The following is a 26,914-nucleotide window of genomic DNA, read 5'->3' on the forward strand; positions in this document are numbered from 1 at the left end:
TCGGTCCCACATCAAACTTATATGTGCCAGACCCTTATACTACATCTCCCCCCAACCTGAAGTCTTTATCCAATGTAATTCAAGTTATTCCAGTTCACCCCATGTGTTTACGCCATTATGACAATCCCCCGCTTCAAGTCTCTGGCTGGAATCTTACCACCGTTCACGCCGGCGGGATTTGCCCACCCTGCTGCAGTGAACGGAGATTTGCCTGGCTGCCAAATACTCCGACTTCGCTGCAGCAGGAGGGTGACTGTGGTGAACCATCGTTGGTTCCCACTGTGGGATTGTTCTAATGTTGTTGTTGGGCTAGGGTGTTCCACTGTGGGATTGTTCTAATGTTGTTGTTGGGCTAGGGTGGGATTGATACACCTGTGGTTGTTACTGTTGTGGCACATCCCAGTCGGGCTCCGCTTCCTGGGAGAGATATAACACCCCCTGCTCGGGCGGGACCTCGTCAGTCTGGGATAGTGTGTTTACATTCTATTAGTTCCATTGTTAGACAATAAAAGCCTTCTTTTACCGAAGCTTCGTGCCTCGTGTTCAATTGATGCGCATCAGTGACGTGAACAACCGGTAAGATTACGCCCTTGAGTTAATAGGCCCAGGCGATCTGGAGGCCTGATTATGCTTTCCTATCCCTTTCGCACTGCTGTCAGAGCGGATGGGGTCTGTTTGTTAATTTGTGGGTTGTTCTGTCATCTGGGTTACTTTTCATCCTCTTTTTTTCCACTCTTTAGTATTGAACCACTCTTTGTTGATTCGGTAGTTGGGTAGTTGTTGATTTATCCCATTTTTCCCGGGGTGGGGGAACAGTGCTGTTTTTGTCGCCATCACGTTTTTACCTCTACTGTTGTAGCGCGGCTCGTCACAACACACATGGAAAGTTCACGTTTCAACAACGGGACCTTCACTCCTACTTGTTTCACATTTTTTAGCCATAGAGTCATAGAGGTTTCCAGCATGGAGACAGGCCCTTAGGCCCAATTTGTACATGCCGCCCTTATATTACCACTAAGCTAATCCCAATTGCCCGCATTTGGCCCATATCCCTCTGTACCCATCTTACCCATGCAACTTTCTAAATGCTTTTTAAAAGACAAAAGTGTACCCGCCTCTGCTACTACCTCTGGCAGCTCGTTCCAGACACTTACCGCCCTCTGAGTGAAAAAGTTGCCTCTCTGGACCCTTTTGTATCTCTCCCCTCTCACCTTAAACCTATGCCCTCTAGTTTTAGACTCCCCTACCTTTGGGAAAAGATGTTGACTTATCTTTACCCCTCATTATTTTACAGTCTTCGATAAGATAAACCTCTATAAAGAAAACCAGCTTTCTTTTTGGTTTATTTCTTCTTTTCCAGTTATTTTTCAAGCTTAGGAATATTTTCCTTCAGCTCGGCAACAAGTCTGGTAAATTGGGTTGTTTTTTGGTTCAGAGATATCTGGGGAACCCTTAAACATTTTAAACTCACACTCCTCAGAGGTAAGAAATAAAGAAAAGCTGGTGTTTGTGAATACACACAAATATTCATCATTGCAGTGTTCTTATGCATAATGACTAATGTCCTTTAGGGGAAGGAAATTTGTCACCCTTTCCTGGTCTGGTCTATATGTGACTCCAGAGCCACAGCAATGTGGTTGACTCTCAACTGCCCTCCAAGGGCAATTAGGGATCGGCAATAAATGCTGACCAGCCAGCAACACCCATGTCCCACGAATGAATAAAAGAAAAGACAGATGATTCCATGCAAATAATATTCTTAGAAAAAGAGGTAAGCTTTACAAATCCAAAATGATGCACATTGGGGTAAAAAGTTGCCTATTCAAATAATTAATCCAAAATTGCACAAAGGCAATTGATATCCAATTTTGCTTGTACATCTCTATCTCTTCACTACATCAGAAATAGTACATTGCCATGTATTATGCTGTGAGCAGTTACGCCGGTGCGGGTCATAGATTGAAATCCAGTCTTAAGATGCATGGTAAGTTTGCAAACTGGATGAATTTCTCTCTCACGGAGTTTGGAATAATGGGACTTGCTAAGATTCTGCTGGACTCCAACTCAATTGTGTTTACATTACAGCCTGAAACTGGACTTTCTCCAGATTTCCATTCAGCCTGCATTAACAGTGTAAATGAGCTTACTTTAATGTCAGTCTGAATATAAACTTCTGCTTCATGCTTCAGCTGCATTGTCAGCTGCATTGTCCATGCTGTGAAAAATGTAAAAAATGGGCGGTAAAAGGTAAAAAGAAAGAGGATCTTTTACATTTTATAGGTTCCATAAATGTGTAGCCTCCAAAGGCTTACTAATGTTGCTGTTCGTTTGGGTGATGCAATGTTGTATATTAGAGGTGGATAAGCCAAAGAATGTCCAGATCACATGAAGCCAAGCATCTGTCTTGGCTTCCAAAGACAAAATGCTAACAGCCATGCCATATACACTCGAAAATAGTTGAGCTTAAGTAAAAGCCGACCCCCAATTTTCCAGGTATACCCCACTCATACTCAGCTCACTGGCCCCACTCTGTGTTCAGAGCAGAGGCCAGGATTTGAAGCTGGCAGATTCTGATCTCGTTGTGTTGGTGCTAGATCACAAAGTGAAAACTGCCCGCTGAGGTATTGAGGAACTGTGTCTTATGCGTGTGTCTGTGTGCGCGCGCATGTGGACATGTGTGTGCGTGTGTTGCGAGCACATTAGAGTCATAGGGTAGAATTTTCCTGACCCCACCCGTCACAGGAATCGTAGAGAGTGGGGCAGAGACCATGCAAAAGTCAATTGACCTCAGGCGGGATTCCTGGGCTTAGGGCAAGCGTGGCCGGAAAATCCCGCCCCGAGCATGGAAACAGGCCCTTCGGCCCAACTCGTCCATGCCGACAGGTTTCCTAAACTGAACTAGTCCCATTTGCCTGCGTTTGGTCCATATCCCTCTAAATCTTTCCCATCCATGTACTTGTCCAAAGGTCTTTTAAATGTTGTAATTGTACCCACCTCTACCACCTCCTCTGGCAGCTCATTCCATATATGCACCACCCTCTGTGTGAAAAGGTTGCCCAGCAGGTTCCTTTTAAATCTTTTCCCTTCCACATTAAATCTATACCCTTCAATTTTGGACTCCGCTACTCTTGGGAAAAGATCTTGGCTATTCACTTATCTGTGCCCCTCATGATTTTATAACCTCTATAAGGTCACCCCTCTTCCTCCTACACTCCAGGGAAAAAAGTCCCAGCCTATCCAGCCATTCCTTATAATTCAAACCTTCCATTCCCTCCTTGTAAATCTTTTTTGCACCTTTCCAGTTTAACAACATCCTTCCTATAGTGGGGGACCAGAATTGTACGCAGTACTCCAAATGTAGCTTTTCCGAAGTCTTGTACAGTTGTAACTCAACATCCCAACTCCTGTACTCAATGCTCTTCCTCAGAAATTAAACTCAATGAACTGCCAAAAATTGTCCGATGGCCCCATAGGAAAAGAAAAGAGATTATTAAAAACTTACCTTTTTAGGCTTCCTTTCCTCTTTAGGCTCCAGTCCACTTCCTTGCAAACTGCAAGCATCTGAAATTGGAGAGATTGAAAACTTTGCGCTGGCTGCGTGAGTTGGCTACGGCTCTGACAGGGGACATGAGCCTGACACTGCCAGAATGACCTAATGCCACATGCATTCCATTAGCCACAGACATGCCAGGTAATCAAGCATCGCGGTTGCTCTATAATGCTCACTAACATTATTCTCCCATGTTTCTGCAGGGTAAAACGTCCCAGAATGCCCAGAGGGAGAGGGCACAGACCGGAGACATGGAGGATGTCTCATCCCACAATGAAGTTGAGAAGACAATAGTGGTGACAAGGGCCAGGGTGGCATGGAAACACATGCAGAGGCCATTGCAAGGATATGACATGACAGTCAGGCCTGTGACAATCTGATAGCTAACAGAATCCAGACAGAGTTAGGTGCTGAAACTTATCCTTTACTGTTTTGTTTTCGCTCCTCTGCTGATTGGCAGGCCACAGCTTCTTATTTGTAACGTGCTGTTATAAACAGGAGGGGATATAACTTAAAACCGCCCTGATTTCTCCCCTCTCCACCCATCCGTAAAGAGAAGGGTCTTTAGTTTTGCTTTCCCCCTTCATAAGTGGTGGTGTATATTTCCCAACCCTTCAATTTTGGAGTGATCCAATCCTTTAGTAATAACCAACAGCAAACTTGAGATAAGGTAAAATCAGACGGTTGGTTTATTTTACACACATTCGAAACGCGAGATGAGGATTGGCAATGTTTCCCACTCCCTGCCCCCCCTGCCCCTCCTGTCCCCCCACCCCTCTCCCCCCCGCCCCCCCTTCCCCCCCGCCCCTCCCTGCTCCCCCCCCCCCCCCCCCCTGCCCCCCCCTTCCTCCCGCAGCCTATTTTTTACATTCATACTATAAGAAGAGGAATAACGGAAGGAAAGAGATTTAGGGCAAAGCCCACAGGTAAAAGTAGGCTTATTGTTTTATGTGAATCCAGAGCACAGAATCAAGAGTCGAATGGTATATTCGTTCGTTCAGAGAGGTTAACAGGGCTGACGCTGATGAGGAGCATTCATTTGTCCAGTAGGGCTGACTTCCACGAGGAGAACGCAGCGATCAATTAGTATTATAGCAAGCACTGGTGCAGAAGTTCAGGTGTGCTCATAGAAACGGTGTAGATGAGGGCCAGGCAACTTAAAGCTGAAAGAGCTCTAGTTCTTTGGTTGTTTGGTTGTTTGGAAGATGACAGACCACCTCCTTTAGCTTCACAAGACAATATTACAGGTTTTAGCAGCTGGGGGGATCGACATGTGACGCAACTCCCATTTCTTCCCTTTGGTTTGGACAAAGGATGTATATTCCTGGTCTGGATTCTCGAGATGGTTAATGTTTTATCCGATAATAAGTTTACCAGAGGTTTCAGCGTCCTTCATCCTGGCAGATGATTTGTCTTCGTTGGACGGGGCTGTGCCTCAGAAAAGTAAAGTAGCCTTTGGGCATTTCCTTGGAATTTGATTTCTATAGTCACAGATAGCATTAGTGCATCTTTTGAGATAACGAGATTGCTGTGGGTTTTCTAAGGGCTGGAAATCCCTTTTGTGTGAGTCATAGTCAGTCATGGTTTCAGTCAGTGCAAAGCCTTAAAATAAAATTTTATAAATTAGCTAGGATGATATAGATATATATATTTTCTCTCATGTCTGCTTGGCATGATGCACACATCAGAGTTGACTCCTGTGTAGCTTGATTGATGACAGTTGAATTAAATTGCACGACTTAACAAGGAAGCTTTGGAGAGAGTGCAAAGAAGATTCAGCAGGATGTTGCCTGGTCTCAAGGGCGTTGGCTATGAGGAGAGGTTGAATAAACTAGGGTTGTTTTCATTGGAAAGATGGAGGCTGAGGGGAGATCTAATAGAGGTCTACAAAATTATGAGAGGCATAGTCAGGGTAAATTCTCCCTCAGTGTACCCAAACAGGCGCTAGAGTGTGGCGACTAGGGGATTTTCACGGTAACTTCATTGCAGTGTTAATGTAAGCCTACTAACGACACTAATGATTAAACTTCAAACTTTATGTGACTTCAGATCCACAGTAATGTGGTTGATTCTTAAAATGCCCCCTCAAGGGCAAGTAAAAATGGGCAATAAATGCTGGCTCAGACAGCAATGTCCACATCCCCTGCAAGAATTTTTTTAAAAGTCTGAGTCACCATCCTCAGAGGTGGTGGGGGTAGAGCTGGTGGGTGAACAGCAAGGCTGAGGCCCTACATTGTTCAGTTGCTATTTGGGTAATGGATTGCTAACCTACCAGTAGGCTTCAAACTGGAGTTAGTACAGGAGAAGAAAATCTTCACAACTTCCTTTGAGTCTGCCAAGAACAGCCCATAACAACTGACATACGCATCATCACTGAGATTGAGCATGAAGGATTTCTTAAATGTAGAATGCCATGGAATGAATGGCATCCTCGTGATCACCTCTAGGGGAATACCAAAGCACAGAAGAACAACCACAGAACAACTTTCTCTTACAAATGTACTAACGCTAATTATATCTTGAGCATTCGCTCATAGGAATCTGCTGCTGCTGGATTTGACTGCTTTGGGTGAAGGGTTGCAAAGAGCTATAACGGATATAGCCACTTAGAAAAGACCATAGAAACTGTATCTCCTGCAAGTCAATGGTTATCCAGCTGGGGGCACTTGTGACATGGCAGGAGAAGATGCACCTTTCTAGACTTCTCAAAGGATGGATAAAGTACCCGAGAGGCAGGCACTGCATTGTCAGACATGGCTTAGCTGTTACGGGACCAGCTCATGACTCTGCACCCCACAAGTTTAAAGGCACCATCATAGCCCATCAGAACATAATACCCCAATTAGCTCCCCTCATCCAAGGAGTGCTGAAACATAGCATTACATTAATTAGTAGGAAATGCTCATCTTCCAGGGTCATCAGGAGACTGCATGGTTGGGAATTTAGAGTAGATAACACAAATTGAACTTTAAATGCTGATTTTTCTATTTAGCTTTCATGTGGGCAATGGTCATTGATAAAGTCTTGGAAAGCTAGTAAGAATTGGAAGGGTCCTTCCTGTCAGCTGAGTTTCAATACAAGGAAGGCACAGTATATTCTTGTGGGAAAATCTACGTATTGTAAGAGCAAAAGTAATAGTGTCCCAGAACTGGATTCATCCATTATTGAATGTAGTCCTTAATCACAGAGTATTGCACCATTTGCCCTGCCCTTAAGTCAGCTCACTTCATGTTGTCTTTCCAATCCCTCTGATCTCTTCCTGTGGGTGGAGCCCCATGGACCTCATCCATCATCATACATGTTCATTCTCATAGGTCGGTAGATTTGTGCAGCATACGGCAGCATGTGGGAATTTTCCACAATTTAGTTGAACTGTAGAACAATACCCCAGCTGAAACATCTGTCATGGGGAAAATGTCAAAAGCCTTTCTTAAAAATATCATAACAGGGCACTTGTAAAAATTCAAGGCAATCAGACGGAGCCAACATGGTTTTGTGAAAGGGAAATCATATTTAACCAATTTATTGGAGTTCTTTGAGGAAGACACATGTGTTGTGGATAAAGGGGAACCAATGGATGTACTGTACTTAGATTTCCAGAAGGCAATTGAAAATATGCCACATCAAAGGTTTTTGCGGAATATAAAAGCTCATGATAATATTGCCGCGGATTGAAGATTGGCTAGCGAACAGGAAACAAAGAGTTGGCATAAATGGGTCTTTTTTTGGTTGGCAGGATATGCTGAGAGGTGTGCCACTGGGGCCTCAATTCTTCACAGACTAGACCCCAACAATTTTCTATTTTGGCATAAATATAAGGATAGGATGCCTCACTCCAGCAGTAATTCCACTAACAAATTAGGGATCTTTCACAGTAAAACACATTTTATTTAATAACACAGTTTGAACACATCGATAACAAATGAAGCAGCTTAACTATTAACAGTTGAACAATATTTGAAAATGAAAGGAAACAACTTCACTTTCTAGTTTATGTCTATTTTGGATCCAGGTAAGCAATTTTCCTCTTAGAGACTTAAAATGCCACTTTAAATATGGTTAGCAACCATAAATATACTTGCTATAATGAGTGTAGATAGGTCTTGATTAGAGAGAAAATGAATTTCAGAGCTGCTTTTAGAACTGTCTTCAAACCAACTCCAGCTAGTACTGAAAAACTGTTTTTCTCTGCTACAGACCTACCTCCTCCCATTACCACACCAGTACCTGATAGATAACCCATGACCCTTTCAATCAACCTAATCAAAAACCCCAAGGGAAATTTCCATCTATAAACAAAAATCCATTAACTCTATCCTAAATAAACACTGTATGGTTAAAATGAGTAATTATCCTGCTCTCCCAGCATCTGAGCTAAATGTTTTCCAGACACACAACTGCCTGCAAGATAGAGCCAAATTTTAAACAGTCCCTTAAACGTAAAATAGCTATATATATATATATCTATAGCAACTGCCTACTATCATCACATAATAAATGACTTGGATGAAGGTACTGATGATATGGTTGCTAAATTTACTGATGACACAAAGATAGGTAGCAAAGTAAGTTGTGAAGGGGACATAAGGAAGCTACAAAGAGACATAGATAGATTAAGTGAATGGATGAAAAGTCTGGCAAATGGAATATAATGTGGGCATATGTGAAATTGTCCACTTTGACAGGAAGAGTAAAAAATAAACTTACTATCCAAATGATGAGAGATTGCAGAGCTGAGGTGCAGAGGGATCTGGGTATTCTAGTTCATGAACCACAAAAGGCTAGTGTACAGATACAGCAAGCAACTAGGAAAGCTAATAGAATGCTATCATTTATTGAGAGGGAGATTGATTACAAAACTCAGGAGGTTATGCTTCAGTTGTACAGGGCATTGGTGAGACCACATCTGGAGTATTGTGTGCAGTGCTAGTCTCCTTATCTAAGGAAAGATGTAAATGCATTAGACGCAGTTCAGAGAAGGCGTCCTAGACAAATACCAAGAATGGGCGGATTGGCTTATGAGGAACGATGAAGAGGTTAGGTTTGTATCCACTAGAGTTTAAAAGAGTGAGAGGTGACTTGATTGCAACATTTAAGATCCCGAGGGATATTAACAGGGCGGATATAGAGAGGATGTTTCCTCTTGTCGGGGAAATTATAACTAGGGGTTACTGTTTAAAAATATAGGGCTGCTCATTTCACACCGAGATGAGGAGAATTTTTGTTCTCTCAGAGGGTCGTAACTCTCTGGAACTCTCTTCCTCAAGAGGCAGTGGAAGCAGAGTCTGAATATTTTTAAGGCAGAACTAAATAGATTATTGATTAATAGGGGGGGTGAAAGGTTACCGGGGTAGGCAGGAATGTGGGGTTGAAGTTAACACCAGATCAGCCTTGGTCTTATTGACTGGCGGAGCAGGCTCGATGGGAGGGCATGGCCTCCACCTCCTCCTAACTTGTATGTTTGTCTGACATCCAAACAGCAGAATTGCTGCTGTAACATCTCCTATCCTGTGCTGGACACATCGCTAGGGTGGTAGTTTTAGCCTTGTTGTATTTATGCGCTGCTGCTTGGTGTGTGACTATGACTGCAAAGGCTAACCCTTGCCTCACAGCCCCCAGATATTCAGTCTCTGATGACCTTGAAATAATTCAGAGACCTTGGGTTGCCGAATTATCTCCCCTGGATAATGGGTATTAATAAGCAGGCTGATATAAAATAAATAGAGTCAGATTCTTTCCGCTGTATGTGTGAAACTCTCATTGGTACATCCAGTTGATCTGTAACATCTGTAATGTTGGAAAGTCAGCCAAGCAGTAAAGTTCTGTCTCTTCTCCATTGGGCAAGAGATAAAGCTATTTCCCCATGGTATCATCAGTCACTTGATTTATAAAAATATGAACTGCAAACTGACTCATCTGGCAAATGCCTTAGGCAGTGGCTTGCAAGGAGCCTGTTGCATCAAAGCTTACAAATGCTGCAATGTCCAGAGCTACTGAAAGATCCAGTATTTGAGGTTTCCTGTAAGTCGGCCTGTAGTGGACATTATGACTTAATTGTCTACTGTCCCTGCAGTGACTCCCCTGATAGGCCACATAGGAGCATCGAAGACTCAAGCAAATGTTGAAGTGGGGTATTTTGTCTTCTCGAGGAATTGTCCTCCTCAACAGTTTCATGCAGCACAATGAGATCACTTGAAGGAATACCCCTCCTCCTCAATTTGCTAATTTTAATGTTGCAACAAGATGAGGCCAGGTTGGAGAGAAGGATTGCCTAGAAAATTGAATTCTCTAACAATAATGCAGGAATGCACAAGGTTGAAATAGAAATGTAATATGTGAAGTACAGAGGAGATAATTGTTCACTGGCAAGCAGACGACAGTTCCACCAGTGACCTTGCTTTAAGGGTTAATTCAAGGCAGGCCAGCACTGTTAAGTTGCTATGTGTTGCATTGTATGGACAAGGTGAGATTGAGTCTTGGCCAAAATCATGATTGAAGAGTCATAAAAGTCATGATTGTGCAACTTCACTTGAATAAGTTTAATTAAATTGGAGTTGGACTTTCCTGCAGTGCAGGTTCCCACTGTCTCCCACCCAGTCCATGTTAATCATACCTTGCAAAATTCAGCATACAGTAACTCAGGCACACAATGTCAACTTTTTAACCATGCCCACCACAAGCAAGGTTCTATACCCCCTGCAAAGCCTCATGAAATGGGACTCTTTAGCACACTTCAAAGGCCTATTCCTCAACCCGAGGACCAGGGACCAGGCTTGTTTGCACGTCACCATCAACAAATATGATATTCTGCCACAGAGTTATATCTTTCTATGACGCAAAGGTGGCAGTCATCACATTACATTAGGTCCAGTCATTTAATTTTGCAATGACTCATCCAAAATGACTTTTGATCAAAAATCCTTTTCCGGTTGAATTGTAATGTGCCTCTCTAGCGAGGAAGACACTGATATATCAAACGTTGAATGTGGAGGTGGTGGCGTAGTGGTATTGTTATTGGATTAGTCATCCAGAGACTCTGGGCAAGATCTGGGGACCTGGGTTCAAATCCTACCATGGCAAATGGTGGAATTTGAATTCAATAAAAATCTGGAATTAAAAGCCTAACGATGACCATGAAACCATTGTCATAAAGACCCATGTGATTCACTAATGTCCTTTAGGGAAGGAAATCTGCCGCCCTTACCCTGGTCTGGCCTACATGTGACTCCAGATCCACAACAGTGTGGTTGACTCTGAAATGCCCTCTGAAATGGAGGGCAGGTAGGGATGGGCAATAAATGCTGCTCCAGCCAGCAATGCCCACATCCTGTAAAGAAATTTAAAGAAGACAACTTAGAGAAGCTCTCAAAGTTTAAATAAATTTATAAACTGGGAAACAATATACTTGTGGCTAGTTTATTGTATATTGTGCAACAGCCAAATCTCCAGGTGCTATTAATCAAAATAAACATCATTTATAAATCTACAAAGACTTTAGTTTCCAATAGATGAATGCAAACTAATTGAAGAAGGAATACATGTCAGAACCTGAGATAACCCCCCCCCCCCACTATGGACATTGCCCCCCCCCTTTCCTGGGCAAGAGGCTAATTACGTCAGTTAAAATGGCTGGAGAAGATCGTGAATGGCCCAATGTCAGGCGCGATTCCCATTTTCCCTCCTACTATAATTCCCCACCCCACAATGCTAATAAATCAATGCAGAAGGGCAGAAAAATCGTGCCATGGTCTTATGACTTCCATCATTGCCATTACAGTATTGTGGATTAGCATAGAAATCATAGAAACCCTACAGTGCAGAAGGAGGCCATTCGGCCCATCGAGTCTGCACCGACCACAATCCCACCCAGGCCCTACCCCCACATATTTACCAGCTAATCCCTCTAACCTACGCATCTCAGGACTCTAAGGGGCAATTTTTAACCTGGCCAATCAACCTAACCCGCACATCTTTGGACTGTGGGAGGAAACCGGAGCACCCGGAGGAAACCCACGCAGACACGAGGAGAATGTGCAAACTCCACACAGACAGTGACCCGAGCCGGGAATCGAACCCGGGACCCTGGAGCTGTGAAGCAGCAGTGCTAACCACTGTGCTACCGTGCCGCCTTTATTGGCGGGATTCTACGGCCTCGCTTATCCCAAAACCGTAAAATCCTTTCCATTGTCTGCACCTCGCCTGCTTTGGTTTCCATGGTGGGCGGAGTGGTAAAAACTCCGGTCTATGTGTTTTAGAATATAACTTATAGCTTAGGAATTGAAAATTTAACTGCAAAAAATGGGAATCTCCAGTTGAGAAACTGGTAATAGGAGCCCTGAAGGAAACTCAATTCAAACAAGCTGCAGTTTATTACATTTAAAATGTCGGGGCCATGATGACTTAAAGGGTTAATGTCTAGAAAGCTAAAGTTACAGAACAACACATGGAAAAACTTAAACAATGGATGACCAATCTGTGAGCCTTTTAGTGGAGACATGTGTCTGCAGTCTTGCAGTAAGGGCAGTCCAGAGAGATGTTTTTTTGTTTTGGAGCTAGAGCTAATTACTTTAAAACATTTGATAAACACTGAAGAGTTGTAAAATCCATTTATTTCTTCAGATCAAAGATTTTTCACAGGAATTTTATTGCAGTGTTAATGTAAGCCTACTTGTGACACTAATGCATAAACTTAAACTTTAAATGAGACTTAATCCCAAGATCTGTTTGAGGACATCCCAGAGCGTGCCAGGTCGTCAAGGAGATGGGTGGAGCCGAGGGAGATTCTCTGGTTTTAATTTATCTGGGTGTTTGCGGAGAGTTTTAATTGAAGTTTGGATTTTGTGTGTGGCATATGGTGCAGAGTAATGTCTACAGCACAAGTGAACACCTTTACTGGCTTAGGTAGTCCTTAGGTCTTCCTCCTCATGTTGCCTTATAGTAATATCGGCATAAGCCAGGATCAGTAACCCTTGCACAATGAAGATGCTACAAAGAGAAATTCCAAGGCAGCTGAAGGCATGGCCACCAATTGTGGAACAATGAAAATCAGTGATGCGCTTGAGTTCAGCATTGGAGAATCTCATAGAGCTAGAAGAAGTTACAGTTTATGGATGTGCACCATCACACATAGGTCTGTAATTTTTATAAACTGCTAATGAAGTTATATAACATGCCTAATGGGGATTAACATTGACCAGAAACTTAACTGCGCCAGTCACCTAAATATTGTGGCTACAAGAGTTGGGAATTCTGCAGCATGTAACTCACCTCCTGACTTCTCAAAGCCCTATTCTCCACCTACAAGGCACAAGTCACGGGTGTAATGGAATGTACCCCATTGCCTGGATGACTGAAGCTCCAACAACACCCAAGAAGTTCGACACCATCCAGGGTAAAGCAGCCGGCCTGATTATAGAACATAGAACATAGAACAGTACAGCACAGAACAGGCCCTTCGGCCCACGATGTTGTGCCGAGCTTTATCTGAAACCAAGATCAAGCTATCCCACTCCCTATCATCCTGGTGTGCTCCATGTGCCTATCCAATAACCGCTTAAATGTTCCTAAAGTGTCTGACTCCACTATCACTGCAGGCAGTCCATGCCACACCCCAACCACTCTCTGTGTAAAGAACCTACCTCTGATATCCTTCCTATATCTCCCACCACGAACCCTATAGTTATGCCCCCTTGTAATAGCTCCATCCACCCGAGGAAATAGTCTTTGATTAGCGCCCATCTAGTGGCTTAAACATTCACTCCCACCATTACCGACACACAGTGGCTGCAGAGCATACCATTGGCAAGATGTACTGCAAGCCAAAAGCCTAGGTTCCTTCAGCAGCACCTTTAAACTCTACCACATAGAAGAACAAAGGTGGCAGGTACATGGGAACATGGGAACACTCCTTCGTTAAAGTTCCTCATCAAGTCACACTGACATGAAATGTGACATGAAATTCCATTGCTTTTGCCCCATTGCAACTGGGTCAAAATCTTGGAACACACTCCCTAACAGCACTGTGGGTGTACCTACATCACAGGGATTGCAGCGGCTCAAGGGGGCAACTCACCACCGCCTTCCTAAGGGCAAATCAGGATGGGTAATAAATGTTGGCCTTGCCAGCGATACTCATTTTTTGCATTTGTCATGGGATGTGGTCAGAATGAAAACGTTAACTCACCAGACACAGGAAATACAAACAAGAGGTAAACTGAAAACTGAGCAAATCTAAAATAAAATCAGAAAATGCTCAAGGCAAATACCAGTTTGTTGAGGTAGACACATTTTACAGTTCTGAAGAAGTGTTTGTATCTGACATGGTAACCTAATTTCTCCTGCTTCCTGACGCTGACAGCACTGACGTGCCTTTCCAGCATTTTCTGCCTTTATTCCAGATGTCATAGTATAGTTGATGTCAAATCACGGGCTATTATACTCTCAGATGCACATTCATGGTTTTTTAGTTTGCAATTTAACTCATGGAAAAGAGATTAAGCTTGTATGAATTCTTGAGCTGTTAGTAGTCATATGCAAGCCACGTGCTCGCTTCATTAAGATTCTTTCTGATGTATCACAATCTGTAAATACAGCTGTGTACAGACCTCTTTGTTAGATTTCCGATTGAAATGCCTTGTGGTGAAAGTCATAAACAATCACACCAGACCAATAACATATGGAAGGTCATTAGGTTGAATGTCATCAGGAGGAGTAAGAGTTGGGCTGGTCATGTACCCCCTGGTTATCTTTGCTGTATGTGGAGCATATGATTGTAGTTCCTTCCTGTCACAACAGCTTCCAGTTCAGGCATTTTATTCTTAAAGAGGCTACCATCCGTTTGTGCACCTTTTAATATCGTGGATTTTATTTGCACTTGGTGTGTGTCCAGTTTCTGCCTAGTGAGGAGTCTCACAACACCAGCTTAAATTCCCACAGGTTTATTTGGAATCACGAGTTTTCGGAGCGCTGCTCTTTCCTCAGATGAGTGAGTTTCTGCCTGTTACTGTTATCTGGTTCCTGGATCTCTCTCTCTCTCTTTCTTACTTATTCATCTTCTGACTTTTCCACTTTTTGCACATGTTTTGCTGTTTCTTGTTTGTAACTTTATCAAAGTCCTTTTGGAAAGTCTTTTGTCCGTCTGGAATGCTGGGGGCTGACCAACAATCTATTGGTTGCCGCTTTCTTAAAGAAACTGAAGAGTTTGGTCAAGGATGAGTCATAGAGTAGAATCTTGTGTCCTCTTTTGAAATCATAGAAATCATAGAAACCCTACAGTACAGAAAGAGGCCATTCGGCCCATCGAGTCTGCACCGACCACAATCCCAACCAGGCCCTACCCCCATATCCCTACATATTTTACCCGCTAATCCCTCTAATCTACGCATCCCAGGACACTAAGGGGCAATTTTAGCATGGCCAATCAACCTAACCCGCACATCTTTGGACTGTGGGTGGAAACCGGAGCACCCGGAGGAAACCCATGCAGACACAAGGAGAATGTGCAAACTCCACACAGACAGTGACCCAAGCCGGGAATCGAACCCAGGTCCCTGGAGCTGTGAAGCAGCAGTGCTAACCACTGTGCTACCGTGCCGCCAACAAATGTGAGACACATTTGTTGGTGAGGGAGGCAGTTAATCAGATGAGAGAATGATGAGTGGGGACCCCACCTCCTTCCCACCTCCATCCCAATTATGCCTGCAGCAGGAACGCCCATGGACAGCTTTCCTGTCCCGCCATCAAATCAGGCCCCTAAATGACCAGCTAACGGCCACTTAAGGACATCATCCTGCCGCCACTGGTATTCACCCAATGATGGGTGGGGACTCACCCTCCAGGGAGCACAACAAACAAACCCTGTTACGTTTGCTTGCGGCATCCTAGGCAGGTCCTTCATTCAAGGATATTCAGTACCTGATTAATGGACTGAACATCAGGAAGGGGAGGTACTAATGCCAGCCTGTGCCCTTGCTACTAATTCCCCTCCCCGTGATCCAACTCCTCATTCATCTGTGACCTCTTATCAAAGTCAAACTTACCTTAACTTTGAGAGTGGACATTGTGAACTTCAACTCTCAATGGGCCTCAGATCTTTTACACATGGGCAGTCTGGGAGTGGGCTGTATTTGCACATATTGGCATTTTTACATTCTTTGGTCCCAATTTATTCTTAAATTGCAAGAAGAAAAATACAAGCAGGTTATAGAGTCATGGAGGTTTACAGCATGGAAACAGGCCCTTCGGCCCAACTTGTCCATGCCGCCCTTATTTTTTTTAAAAACCCCTAAGCTAATCCCAATTGGCCGCATTTAGCCCATATCCCTCTATACCCATCATACCCATGTAACTATCTAAATGCTTTTTAAAAGATAAAATTGTATCTGCCTCTACGACTACCTCTGGCAGCTTGTTCCAGACACTCAACACCCTCTGTGTGAAAAAATTGCCCCTCTGGACACTTTTGTATCTCTCCCCTCTCACCTTAAACCTATGCCCCCTAGTTTTAGACTCCCCTACCTTTGGGAAAAGATATTGACTATCTACCTTGTTTATGCCCCTCATTATTTTATAGACCTCTATAAGGTCACAACCCTCAGCCTCCTACACTCCAGAGAAAAAAGGCCCAGTCTATTCAGCCTCTCCTTATAACTCAATCCAACAAGTCCCGGTAGCATCCTAGTAAATCTTTTCTGCACTCTTTCTAGTTTAATAATATCCTTTCTATAATAGGGTGACCAGAATTGCACACAGTATTCCAAGTGTGGCCTTACCAATGTCTTGTACAACTTCAACAAGACGTCTCAAATCCTGTATTCAATGTTCTGACCGATGAAACCAAGCATGCCAAATGCCTTCTTCACCACTCTGTCCACCTGTGACTCCACTTTCAAGGAGCTATGAACATGTACCCCTAGATCTCTTTGTTCTGTAACTCTTCCCAACACCCTACCATTAACTGAGTAAGTCCTGCCCTGGTTCAATCTACCAAAATGCATTACCTCGCATTTGTCTAAATTAAACTCCATCTGCCATTCGTCAGCCCACTGGCCCAATTGATCAAGATCCTGCTGCAATTGGAGCTAACCTTCCTCACTGTCCACCATGCCATCAATCTTGGTGTCATCTGCAAACTTACTAACCATGCCCCCTATATTCTCATCCAAATCATTAATATAAATGACAAATAACAGTGGGCCCAGCACTGATCCCTGAGGCACACCGCTGGTCACAGTCCTTCAGTTTGAAAAACAACTCTCTACAACTGCCCTCTGGCTTCTGTTAAGAAGCCAATTTTGTATCCATTTAGATACCTCACCCTGGATCCCGTGATCAGGTGACCAGAAGCAGAGTGCCATCAAGAAGAAGAGTCGTAGGCACAGCACAGGGGGAGAGGACATGCTGAGCTCCCAAAGTGAGAGGGCACAGGCATAGATAGGTCCCAAAAAAAGAGTCCCAGACAGGATGCAGGGAAAGGAAAAGGTCCCATTTCAGATAAAAGGAGAAGTGCAGAGAAACAGGCTCCAAACCAGAAAAAGGCAGCAGATAGCAGACTTTAAGTGAGGAGGGTTCAAGGAAAAGCCTGGTAAGTGGGAGCTGAAGAGTGGCAACCCTAAGTTGTGGGCCGTTTGGATGAAGGTACCCCTTTGGAGCAGTGGTGCTCTGCTTGACACAGCTTGTGAACTGGTGCTTCAGTGCAGACACGTGAACCTAGAGGAATGGATGCCCAGGAAAAGAGATTGAAATGCTGCGAAGTGGGCCATTGTTGATATCATCCATGCTGAAGTGGCTTTTGGACAGAATTCCCAGGTTAGATCTTCGAAGGTAAAGACTAGAATCCCTCGTGAGAGAGATGGGGATCCAATAAGATTGATTGACACAGTGTCACTGCCGTCTAGGTGGGTTGTTCAGAAATCCATGGACTCTGTCTTGGCCATGTCTGCCATTTATTGTGTAGTGTGGTGTGTTTGACCACAGTTTATTGATTCACATATACCTCCTACTTAACTTGAATGTTAAAATATAAGATAGATATTGTAAGTTGTTTCATTTTCCTAACATTGTATAGTAAAGTTTATTTTGTTTGTTCAAAGCCCATGGAATCTTGTGGCTTTATTCACTAAGCAAGTGTCTGGAATCTCATACTTTGTCTACTTAAAATCTTATTGGTCCCTTATTGAATATTACCAAAAGCCTGGGAGGTTTGGTCCAGTATGATAACAGGCCTGGGACCCAGCGATGACCCTCGGTCTTGCGTATGTTATGCACCAGCAGCAGCCCCCACCTCCCCAGGGGTGCTCCCAATCAATAGAACTGTATGCCTCTGATTAGCCAATGGCTTTCAGAAGGTGCCCCCAATGTCCTTTGAATGTATTGTAAGCTGCAGGGATCTGATATAAGTAACTCATTTTGTAGCTTTCGACCTCCCAAGTATCAGTAGCAATCTCACAAATATCCCTGGTTTTTGATGTCTTCTGCCATTTTAAGAAGATTCTGGACAACTCAGGCATCTCTGCCCATGAGAGAAAAAGATTGGCTTTGGATGACTTACAAATATCTGCTTCACTCCATACCTGAGTGGTTCTAGGATCATGCCAATGACCAGAAGTTGGATGCCCCACCCACACACATTGTTATGTCTGTTGTTCCAAGCTAGAGGTCTGTCAGCCAAGGTTTCTCATCTGAGAGGACTGTAACATTGGCTTCCAATTTGAAATCAGTGAAGTGACGGTTCTGAGATAACTGCATTCCAAAAAGAGAATCCAGGAGCTTTGACCTCACCCAAGAAGTGCAGTTGGGTCTCTTATTGGTGTGATACCTCAATCACATGTGTCTTGGGATCATCCACCCATCTGGATATCTTAGCTTTGCATAGCTTTCCGGAGAGTCCCAGACGGTAACAGTTCATAGAATCCCATAGAATCATCAAATCCCTACAGTGCAGAAGGAGGCCATTTGGCCCATCAAATCTGCACTGACCACAATCCCACCCAGGCCCTATTCCCGTAACCCCACATATTTACCCTGCTAATCCCCTGCCACTAGAGTGAATTTAGCATGGCCAATCAACCTAACCCACACATCTTTGGATTGTGGGAGGAAACCGGAGCACCCGGAGGAAACCCACGCAGACACGAGGAGAATGTGCAAACTCCACACAGACAGTGACCCGAGGCTGGAATTGAACCCGGGTTCCTAGCACTGTGAGGCAGCAGTGCTAACTACTGTGCCACCGCGCCACCCTGGAACACTGCATTGAGACTGCAGGACATTGCCCTTGCCTGTGAGGCCATTTGGCTCCACAGCGCTAACATAGTGGTCCAGCCTCTCGTTGTCAGTTTGGGTATTGCCTTCCTTGGCCTGGACTCACTTTGTCCTTTTGTTGCTTTACTAGTTGGACAGTTGGGGCTGCCCTGTGCCATGGATTGCTTTTGCAAAACGGATCAGTCCTGTTAGCAGATTTCAGACTGTCTATTTAGACGGCCTTTTCTAGAGTCAGATCTTCTTTGGTTGTAGCACGTCTCAAAGGGCATCGTCAGCCCCTCCAACAGCAATTCTGTCCCTTATGAGTTCTGACTTAAGGTCACAGCCTTCGGCCAATCTGTATAATTTATTTATAAAAGAGTTAAACGGTTCTCTAGGCTGTTGGTTGAATTTCACTCTCTCAAAAAGTTGTTGCTTCTTAGGTTAAAATATGTATTGAATTATTTTAGAACACCATCAAATTTATCTGAGGATTTGTTCATGCCTTCCCTCACAGTAATATCATCGGCTATAGGGCTTATTGAATAAAATAATGCATTAATTTGTTCAGCTTTGGTCTTTTTATATAATTCTGAAGCTATCATGTATCTTCAGGATCTTTTTTACCCAAGTCCCAATTTTTGTGTATGATCTGGCCCTTTGGATGAGTCCAAATTGGTATGATAATGTTGATTTTTTTTGTCCAAGGTTGTTTTAAAGTGAGCACAGCTTACACACAACAGCCATTTTTTCAAAGAATCTTCCCCTGCTTGTCGCATTTTGGTGGGTTCCTATGGTGATGTTGGTCTTGACCTCTTTGGGATTTAGGTGAGCAGTAATTTGTTAAATCAGCAATCTAGAGCCTTCCCTGCACTATCAGCTTGTTTTGGGGTGTTTGCAGTGGATTCCTGGTGTTGTTTGAGACTTTTAAGCCTTTCACTTCTTATTTTTTCTCACAACGAGCTTGGTTGCCACGTGAAATGATGTCCACTCAGATACTGGGCTGGGTGTCGTGCTTTTGGAAATGGACTACTCTGATTTTTTTTAACCATACTGAAGCTTTTTAGACTGGTCCCGGCTTAGAACTGAATTTGTTTTGCTCACCCCTGCTCGGTACTTTGACTCTAAACTCTACAAGTGTTCACAATGGACTTCCAAAGGATGTTGTGGATTCCTCATCTGCACAGTGGAGTCTTTCTTCTGTCTTTCTGCTTTCAATTCTGCACTGGATCTTCTTTCAGGCAATCGCCCTCTGTGTCTTAACTCCAGGTGTTTTCAATTGGGTTAGAATGCTGCTCCTTTCATTTTTCAGCTTTTGAATTTTTGCTTCTCTGAGGTTCTGGGTTTTCCCAATCACTCCTGTCATGGCATACATTCACTAGATCTCACAAAGAGGTCTTGTAGGTTGAATATTAACTGTTTAGTGATAACACTAAATATACAGGGCTCTAGCCCAAGCCATGACCTAACTCTATGCTTGCTTCTACACAGGTCTCTATCCTGTCCACAACTGACACTGGTCTCAGGCCATTTTTTTGTTTCATTTGTGGGACATGGGCATCGCTGGCTGGCCAGCATCAATTACCCATGCCTAGTTGCCCGAGGGCAGTTGAAAGTCAACCACATTGCTGTGGCTCTGGAGTCATGTGTAGGCCACGCAGGTAAGGACAGCAGATTTTCTTCCCTAAAGGACATTAGTGAACCAGATGAGTTTTTCCGACAATCGACAATAGTAGATTCCTAATTCCAGGTATTGTTTATTGAATTCAAATTCCACCATTTGCCGTGGTGGGATTTGAACCTGGGTCCCCAGAACATTAGCTGAGTTTCTGGATTAATAGTCTAGCTATAATACCACTAGGCCATTGCCTTCCCCATAAAGAGAAGAATGAGCCCCAACCTCAAGTTCCAATGGTTATTGTCACACTACCAGTAAACACCACAGCAGACACTGAAATCTCCAGCCAATGTGCAAAGCTGTAAGGAACTAGCAACCATCAACATGCCAAAACACAGCTCTGTGAGGTACAGAGGCACAGGTAAGAACAGAGTGTCGCAATAAAAGCCGGACAATAAGGTGAGCCATCTGACAAGGAACTTCCAAACGACAGGGAGAAACATTTTTACTCCCACAAAGATCACAGCGGATCACATGGAAAAAGAAAAACAGGGTTCAAACCATGAATGAGCAGAGTAACCACCCTTTCTGGAAAATGGATCAAGCCTGTGGTCCCCGACCAGAGCAGATGAGGAGTTGACGAGGAGAAGTTCAACTCCAAGGAGTGGAAAATGTATATCAGAAGCGGACAACCAAGTGCCAGAAACGCAAACTACAATTTCAACTCCAAATCAACAAAAGTTGTCTAAATCAACAGAACCCGTTGAATGTGACAAGAACAAGATCTGGAAGAATCTTCAAGCCTCTGGACCATGGGAATTTATAAAATCAGAGACTTGAAAGGGAGAGATTGTAATGTAAATTGGATAAAGACTAGGAGGGAAATATGGTATAACAGTAACTGGCATAGCAATGGTTAATGTGGGACTCGAAAACAGTACCATCCACAATGAGATGTAAAGAGACACATGAACTGAGGAAAGAGGCAGTTGTGGATTGGATAGAGACCTGTGTAGAAGTAAGCATGGAGTTAGCTCATAACTTGAGCTATACCCTGTATATATGTACATAGTTAAGTATTATCAACAAACAGTTAATGTTCAACCATGCAAGACTCAGAAACTCATTGTGATTCCTACTGAACAAACAACACGCAACAAACTAGTGTCCCAGCACCAAAATCTCTTTCCTCACCAAAGTCCAGGAAGGTGTTGTTGCCCACAAATTTCTATCTTTCTTTCCCATAGCTCCATGCTTGCTTAAACTCTCCAGTGCGGTTCCTGCTCCCACTATAGTACTGAAATGATCTGAATTAAATTCACAAAATATAGTTTGTGATTGTGATGCACTATTGCTCCTCATCCTGCTCAAACTCTCTGCTGCCTACGACATGGTTGATCATACCAAACTCCACATTTGACTTTAAATTAGTAGTCTGTTTCCTCCATGGCTTGATCTCTCCACAGCTCTCTAACTTCCTCTAGCACTTCAACCCTCTAAAAACTCAATGTCCTCCAATCCTTGTCTCTCGCCTCTCTTTCTCTTCCTTTACCCCACGATTGGTGGCTATGTCTTCAGTTGACCAGGCCCTAAGTTCTGGAATTATTTTGCTAAACTCTGCATCTCTCTTTCCTCATGTGAGACCTTCCTTAAACCCAATGTCTTTAGCCAAGCTCCTAGTCACCCGTCCTGATATCTCAATTTTTGTGTCAGCATCATTTTTTGCCTGATGAAGCTCCTTAGAATGGTTGCTAATATTAAAGGTATTATACTTGTTTACTGAGAGAGAGTGAAAAAAAAACTTTAGCTGCTTCCAAACCTATTAGATGGTAAGGGCAAATAAAGAAACTTACTGATTGAGTTATCTCTTGTCTATTGGGTAATATTTATCCCTCAATAAACATCACAAAAAGAAGATTATTTGGCCATTGTCATGTTGCTGTTTGTGGGAGCTGGTTGTATTCAAATTGGATTTTGCATTGCCTACAACATGCAACACACTGCTTAAGTAACTCATGAGCTGCAAAAAGCATCGGGACATTCTATGGCTTTGAAAGGTGCTATATAAATGCAAGTCTTTATTTTTAAGTGCTTGAAATTAAGATCTCTCTTTTGTTATGGAATGATAATGCACAGAAGACCATTTGGCCCATTGTGCCCTTTCTATCATTCCAAGTCATCTTTTTATGCACGGATAAAGCGCAGGAAGCTATGTTATCTTCATTTCGACACACTCCAAAAGAATCGTATTTATATAATGCTTTTGCTTTTCATGACCACTGGACATCGGAAAGCATTTAATGCCCGAATACTTAATTGGTTGTGAAGAACTTTGGAATATTCTATGGTTGTGAAAGAACAAATGCAAATGCTTGCTTTTGTATTGGATAATAACGCACAGAAGGGAACAATTCAGTCCACTGTACCCATTCCATCTTTCATGGTGAATCTTTCATTTTATGGAAGGTAAAGGCAAAGAAGGAGGTCATTTGGTCCAGTATTACTAGTCTATAATTCCAAGTAGAAAATGAGTGAAACCATATAAATATATACATTTATATATTTTAGAACACAGTTCAAAAATAAGGCATCTCTCATTTAAGACGGAGATGAGAACTTTTTTCTCACAGCAGGCTGTGGGTCTTTGGCACTCTCTTCCCTGGAGAGCAGTGGAGGCAGGGTCATTGAATATTTTCAAGGCAGAGGTAGATAGATTCTTGACCAACAAGGCAGACAAATATTCTCGGGGTGGGTAGGAATATAGAGTTAAGGCCGCAGTCAGATCACCCATGACCTTACTGAATGGTGGAACAGGCTTGAGGGACTGAATGGGCTCCTGCTCTGAATTCATAGGTATATTTGTTTATATAAAATGTACGTTTAAATATACATATATATATATATATATATATATGAATACACCTATGAATTCAGAGCAGGAGCCCATTCAGCCCCTTAATCTTGTTTATGCTTTGATACATATATTCATATGTATAAAAGCATGTATATTTATAACATGCATATCTGTTATATCATGTATCAAAGCATAACTTTGATACAAATATTCATTTATATATAATGTATGTTTGTGTAGATATATGAATATACGTATCACAGTCATGCTTTGATATATATTCATATACAAACATACATTTTATGCATATACACATATACAATAAAGATATAATGTATGTTTGTATATCTATGGATATATATATCAAAGCATAACTGTGATACATATATTCATATATCTATACAAACATACATTTTATGCATATACAAATATATAATATATACAATGTATGTTTGTATATCTATGGACATATATATCAAAGCAAATTTTGATATGCATACATATAATATATAGATAGCTATACAAACATACATTTTATGCATATACATACATATATAAAATATATATAATGTATGTTTATATATATATTCATATATATCTATACAAACATACATTTTTGCATATATATAAAATATACGTAGGTAGATATACATTCATCTCATGCATATTCATATAGATAAAATATATATAATGTAGATTTGTATATATGTATATACTTTATATATATGCATAAAATATATGTTTGTATAGATAGATATAGGAATATATGTATCAAAGCATAAATATAGAAACATACATAAATATAAACATGTACAAATAGACTATATATAATTGTTTCTCTGTTAGAATTGGGAGAAGGGATTGGTATGTGTCTGTGTGGAATCTGCTGATCGTTTTGGAGTGCTGCTGCATGTAGTGTGTGTGTGTGTGGGCGGGCCAGGTGGAAGTGTCGAATCAGCTGCCCGCCTGTTGAGTAAACGGCCGGCGCAGGCGCACTGTGGGCCTCTGTCTCGGTGGCTCTCTCTCGGCGCGCGTTCGATGGAGGAGAAGTGCAGCCGCGAGCCGCCCTCCGCTCCCCTCACCAATGGAGACGCCCAGCAGCAGCAGCAGCAACAACGGCAGCGGCAGGCCGGCGGCGGCGAGCTGATCACCAAAGTGAGCGATGTCTCAGACGGTCAGAAAACGAAGAAAAAGAAGAAGAAAGCAGGTGAGATCATTCGGTGGAATGAATGTGTAGATAGAGATATTTTTTTCCCCCGTTGGAGCGAGGTGGTGAAGTGAAAGATGTCGGGAGGGGGAGGTGTGGGGGGGAGAGAGGAGGAGGAGGAGGAGGGAGGGGGCTGGGTTTGTGCAGCCGCCGCGCTTCTTGGTGACCTTGGTTGCTTCACTAACTCTAGGCCCCGAGGCCTCCATTCCCCCCCCCTCCTCCCCGGGCGGAAGGCCGGCGTCGCCGTGTGGAGATTTCCCCCCCCCCTCTCTCACACTTCCCTCACTGCAGTTTGCCATTTTCTCCTCCTCCTCCTCCCTGTTTCGGCCGCTCAGGCGCCCAGCCTGTGCTGCTACTGGTGGTGGTGTGTGTTTTTTTTTATATCCTGCCGGCCCGGCTGGGATGATGCCGGCTCACTGGAATGTTCTTCAGCTGCCATTTCCTGTCCGCCATGTTCGAGGAGCCAGCAGCCACACACTCAACACTCTCTCTCTCACACATACAGTAGATGGTAAATTTTTCTTCCGACAACACTCTCTCTCTCTCCCTTCCCCCACCTCAATCCCCCTCTCTTTCTCAGGCAAGGAAGGTACATTACTTTTTTTTTGTTTTTAAAAAAAATCATTATTCCACCTTCTAAAATTATTCTGGACACACACACTAGTAAATTTTCCTTCAAATAACACTCTTCCCCACCTCAATCTCTTTCTCCCAGACAAGGAGGGTACATTATTCTTTTTTTTTAGTCTGTTTTTTAAAAAAAATCATTACTCTATCGTCTTGGAGTGACAAATTATTCTAGACAGACGCACACTGGTAATTTTTCCTTCAAATAACACTCTCCCTTCCCCACCTCAATTCCCCCCTCCCCCTCTCTCTGACAAGGAAGGTACATTGTTTTTTTTAGCCTTTTTAAAAATAAATCATTATTCCACCTCGGAGTGACTAAAATCTATTCTGGACACACACACACATACAGTGGTAAATTTTCTTTAAAATAACACTCTCTCTCCCTTCCTCCACCTCAATCACTCTCTCTCCCAGGCAAGGAGGGTCCATTACTCTTTTTTTTGTCTGTTTTTAAAAAAAATCATTATTCCACCACCTTGCAGTAACTAAAATCCATTCTGGACACACACGGGATGGTAAATTTTCCTTCAAACAACACTGTCCCTTCCCCACCTCAATCCCTCTCTCCCAGACAAGGAAGGTACATTACTTTTTTTTGTGTAAAAAAAAAGACATTCCTCCACCTTGGAGTGACTAAAATTCATTCTGAGCACATACAGTGGATGGTAAATTTTCTTCAAACAACACTCCCTTCCCCGCCTCAACCATCTGTCCCAAGCAAAGTTACAAAGGAAGATACATTGCTCTTTTTGTATGTCTTTTCTGTTAAATCGTTATTCCACCTTCCTAGAGCAACTAAAATCCATTCTGGACATTTGCAGTAACTGAGGAGGAGAGGGCATCAGGGCAGGCCTTTTCTCTCCCAGATTTTTGTTAACGTCACATTTGGTCTTAAGAGGTGCCCCAACCCTGGAATGTTGTCACTCTTCTAGAATAGTCTCGGGTGCTTTTGCACCCCTCCCAATTTCCAATTCGCAAACGGTTTCATAACGTAAACCAATATCACTTGATTAATTCCTCCTTCTCTCCCTCACCCAAAGATTGAAGGATTTTATATATATTCGCGATTTTCTAAGGTTATTTTTGGTTTTTCATCGCCAGGGAGTGAAGGGGCTCACTATTTGGCAGGTGCAGTGTGCGGCACAGACCCGGCTTGCAACGTGGGAAAGTCTAAACGAGGGCGGGGAGGGTTGGTTACACTCCGGAGTATCGAACACTTTTTTCTTGAAACACTCGAATTATCGCGAATATTTCATTAAACATTTAGGATAACATTTATTTTGGCTTAATCTTAAAATATATTTCAGGGACGTTTGTGGAGTCTAACCGCATTTTTTTAAGATCCAAAGCATAGGCGCAGAAGGCTGGCAAAATGCGTATTACTCACGAAATAACCTGATATGACTTGTTTGATTTCCATTATTTCGGGATCGATTTCAAATATTTTTGGTGCTTTTTTATATCTTTACTGAATTTAACTCCGAGTATTTGGTTCAATCTTACATTTAACAATGTGTAATGTACAATTCTCATAGCCACCCTGGATTTAAGATTTTGTGAGCAGTATAATATGATTATAGACATACAAAAATATCTGAAATGTTGAGTGCCCAATAATATTAGATAAATACTTCTAAACCTCTATCATGCCATTGCAAATGCCTGGATGCCAGCAAATATGAATTAACTGTTTTTGAACTTTATATTTGCATTCAAGGTAATCTGTGTGCATTAAGGTGCTGCAGATTTTTAATTTGAATTCCAGCAACAGTTGTGGGATCTGGGAGTTGGTGTTAGAGTGGGGAGTTGGTGTTA

General features: G+C 42.8%; 1 protein-coding gene across 1 annotated transcript in view; it reads left to right on the forward strand.

Moving 5' to 3' along the window:
• Positions 1-24,247: 24,247 nt before the first annotated feature.
• The window catches only part of nufip2 (nuclear FMR1 interacting protein 2), a 33,069-nt gene continuing 30,402 nt past the window's right edge, over positions 24,248-26,914 (forward strand). The window contains exon 1 of the mRNA XM_078224837.1: positions 24,248-24,469. Within this exon, the coding sequence (XP_078080963.1) occupies positions 24,301-24,469 (169 nt within the window). The 5' untranslated portion in view covers positions 24,248-24,300. The remainder of the gene's footprint in view (positions 24,470-26,914) is intronic.

This window comes from Mustelus asterias, chromosome 12 (genome assembly GCF_964213995.1).
Source record: "Mustelus asterias chromosome 12, sMusAst1.hap1.1, whole genome shotgun sequence".
NCBI lineage: Eukaryota > Metazoa > Chordata > Chondrichthyes > Carcharhiniformes > Triakidae > Mustelus > Mustelus asterias.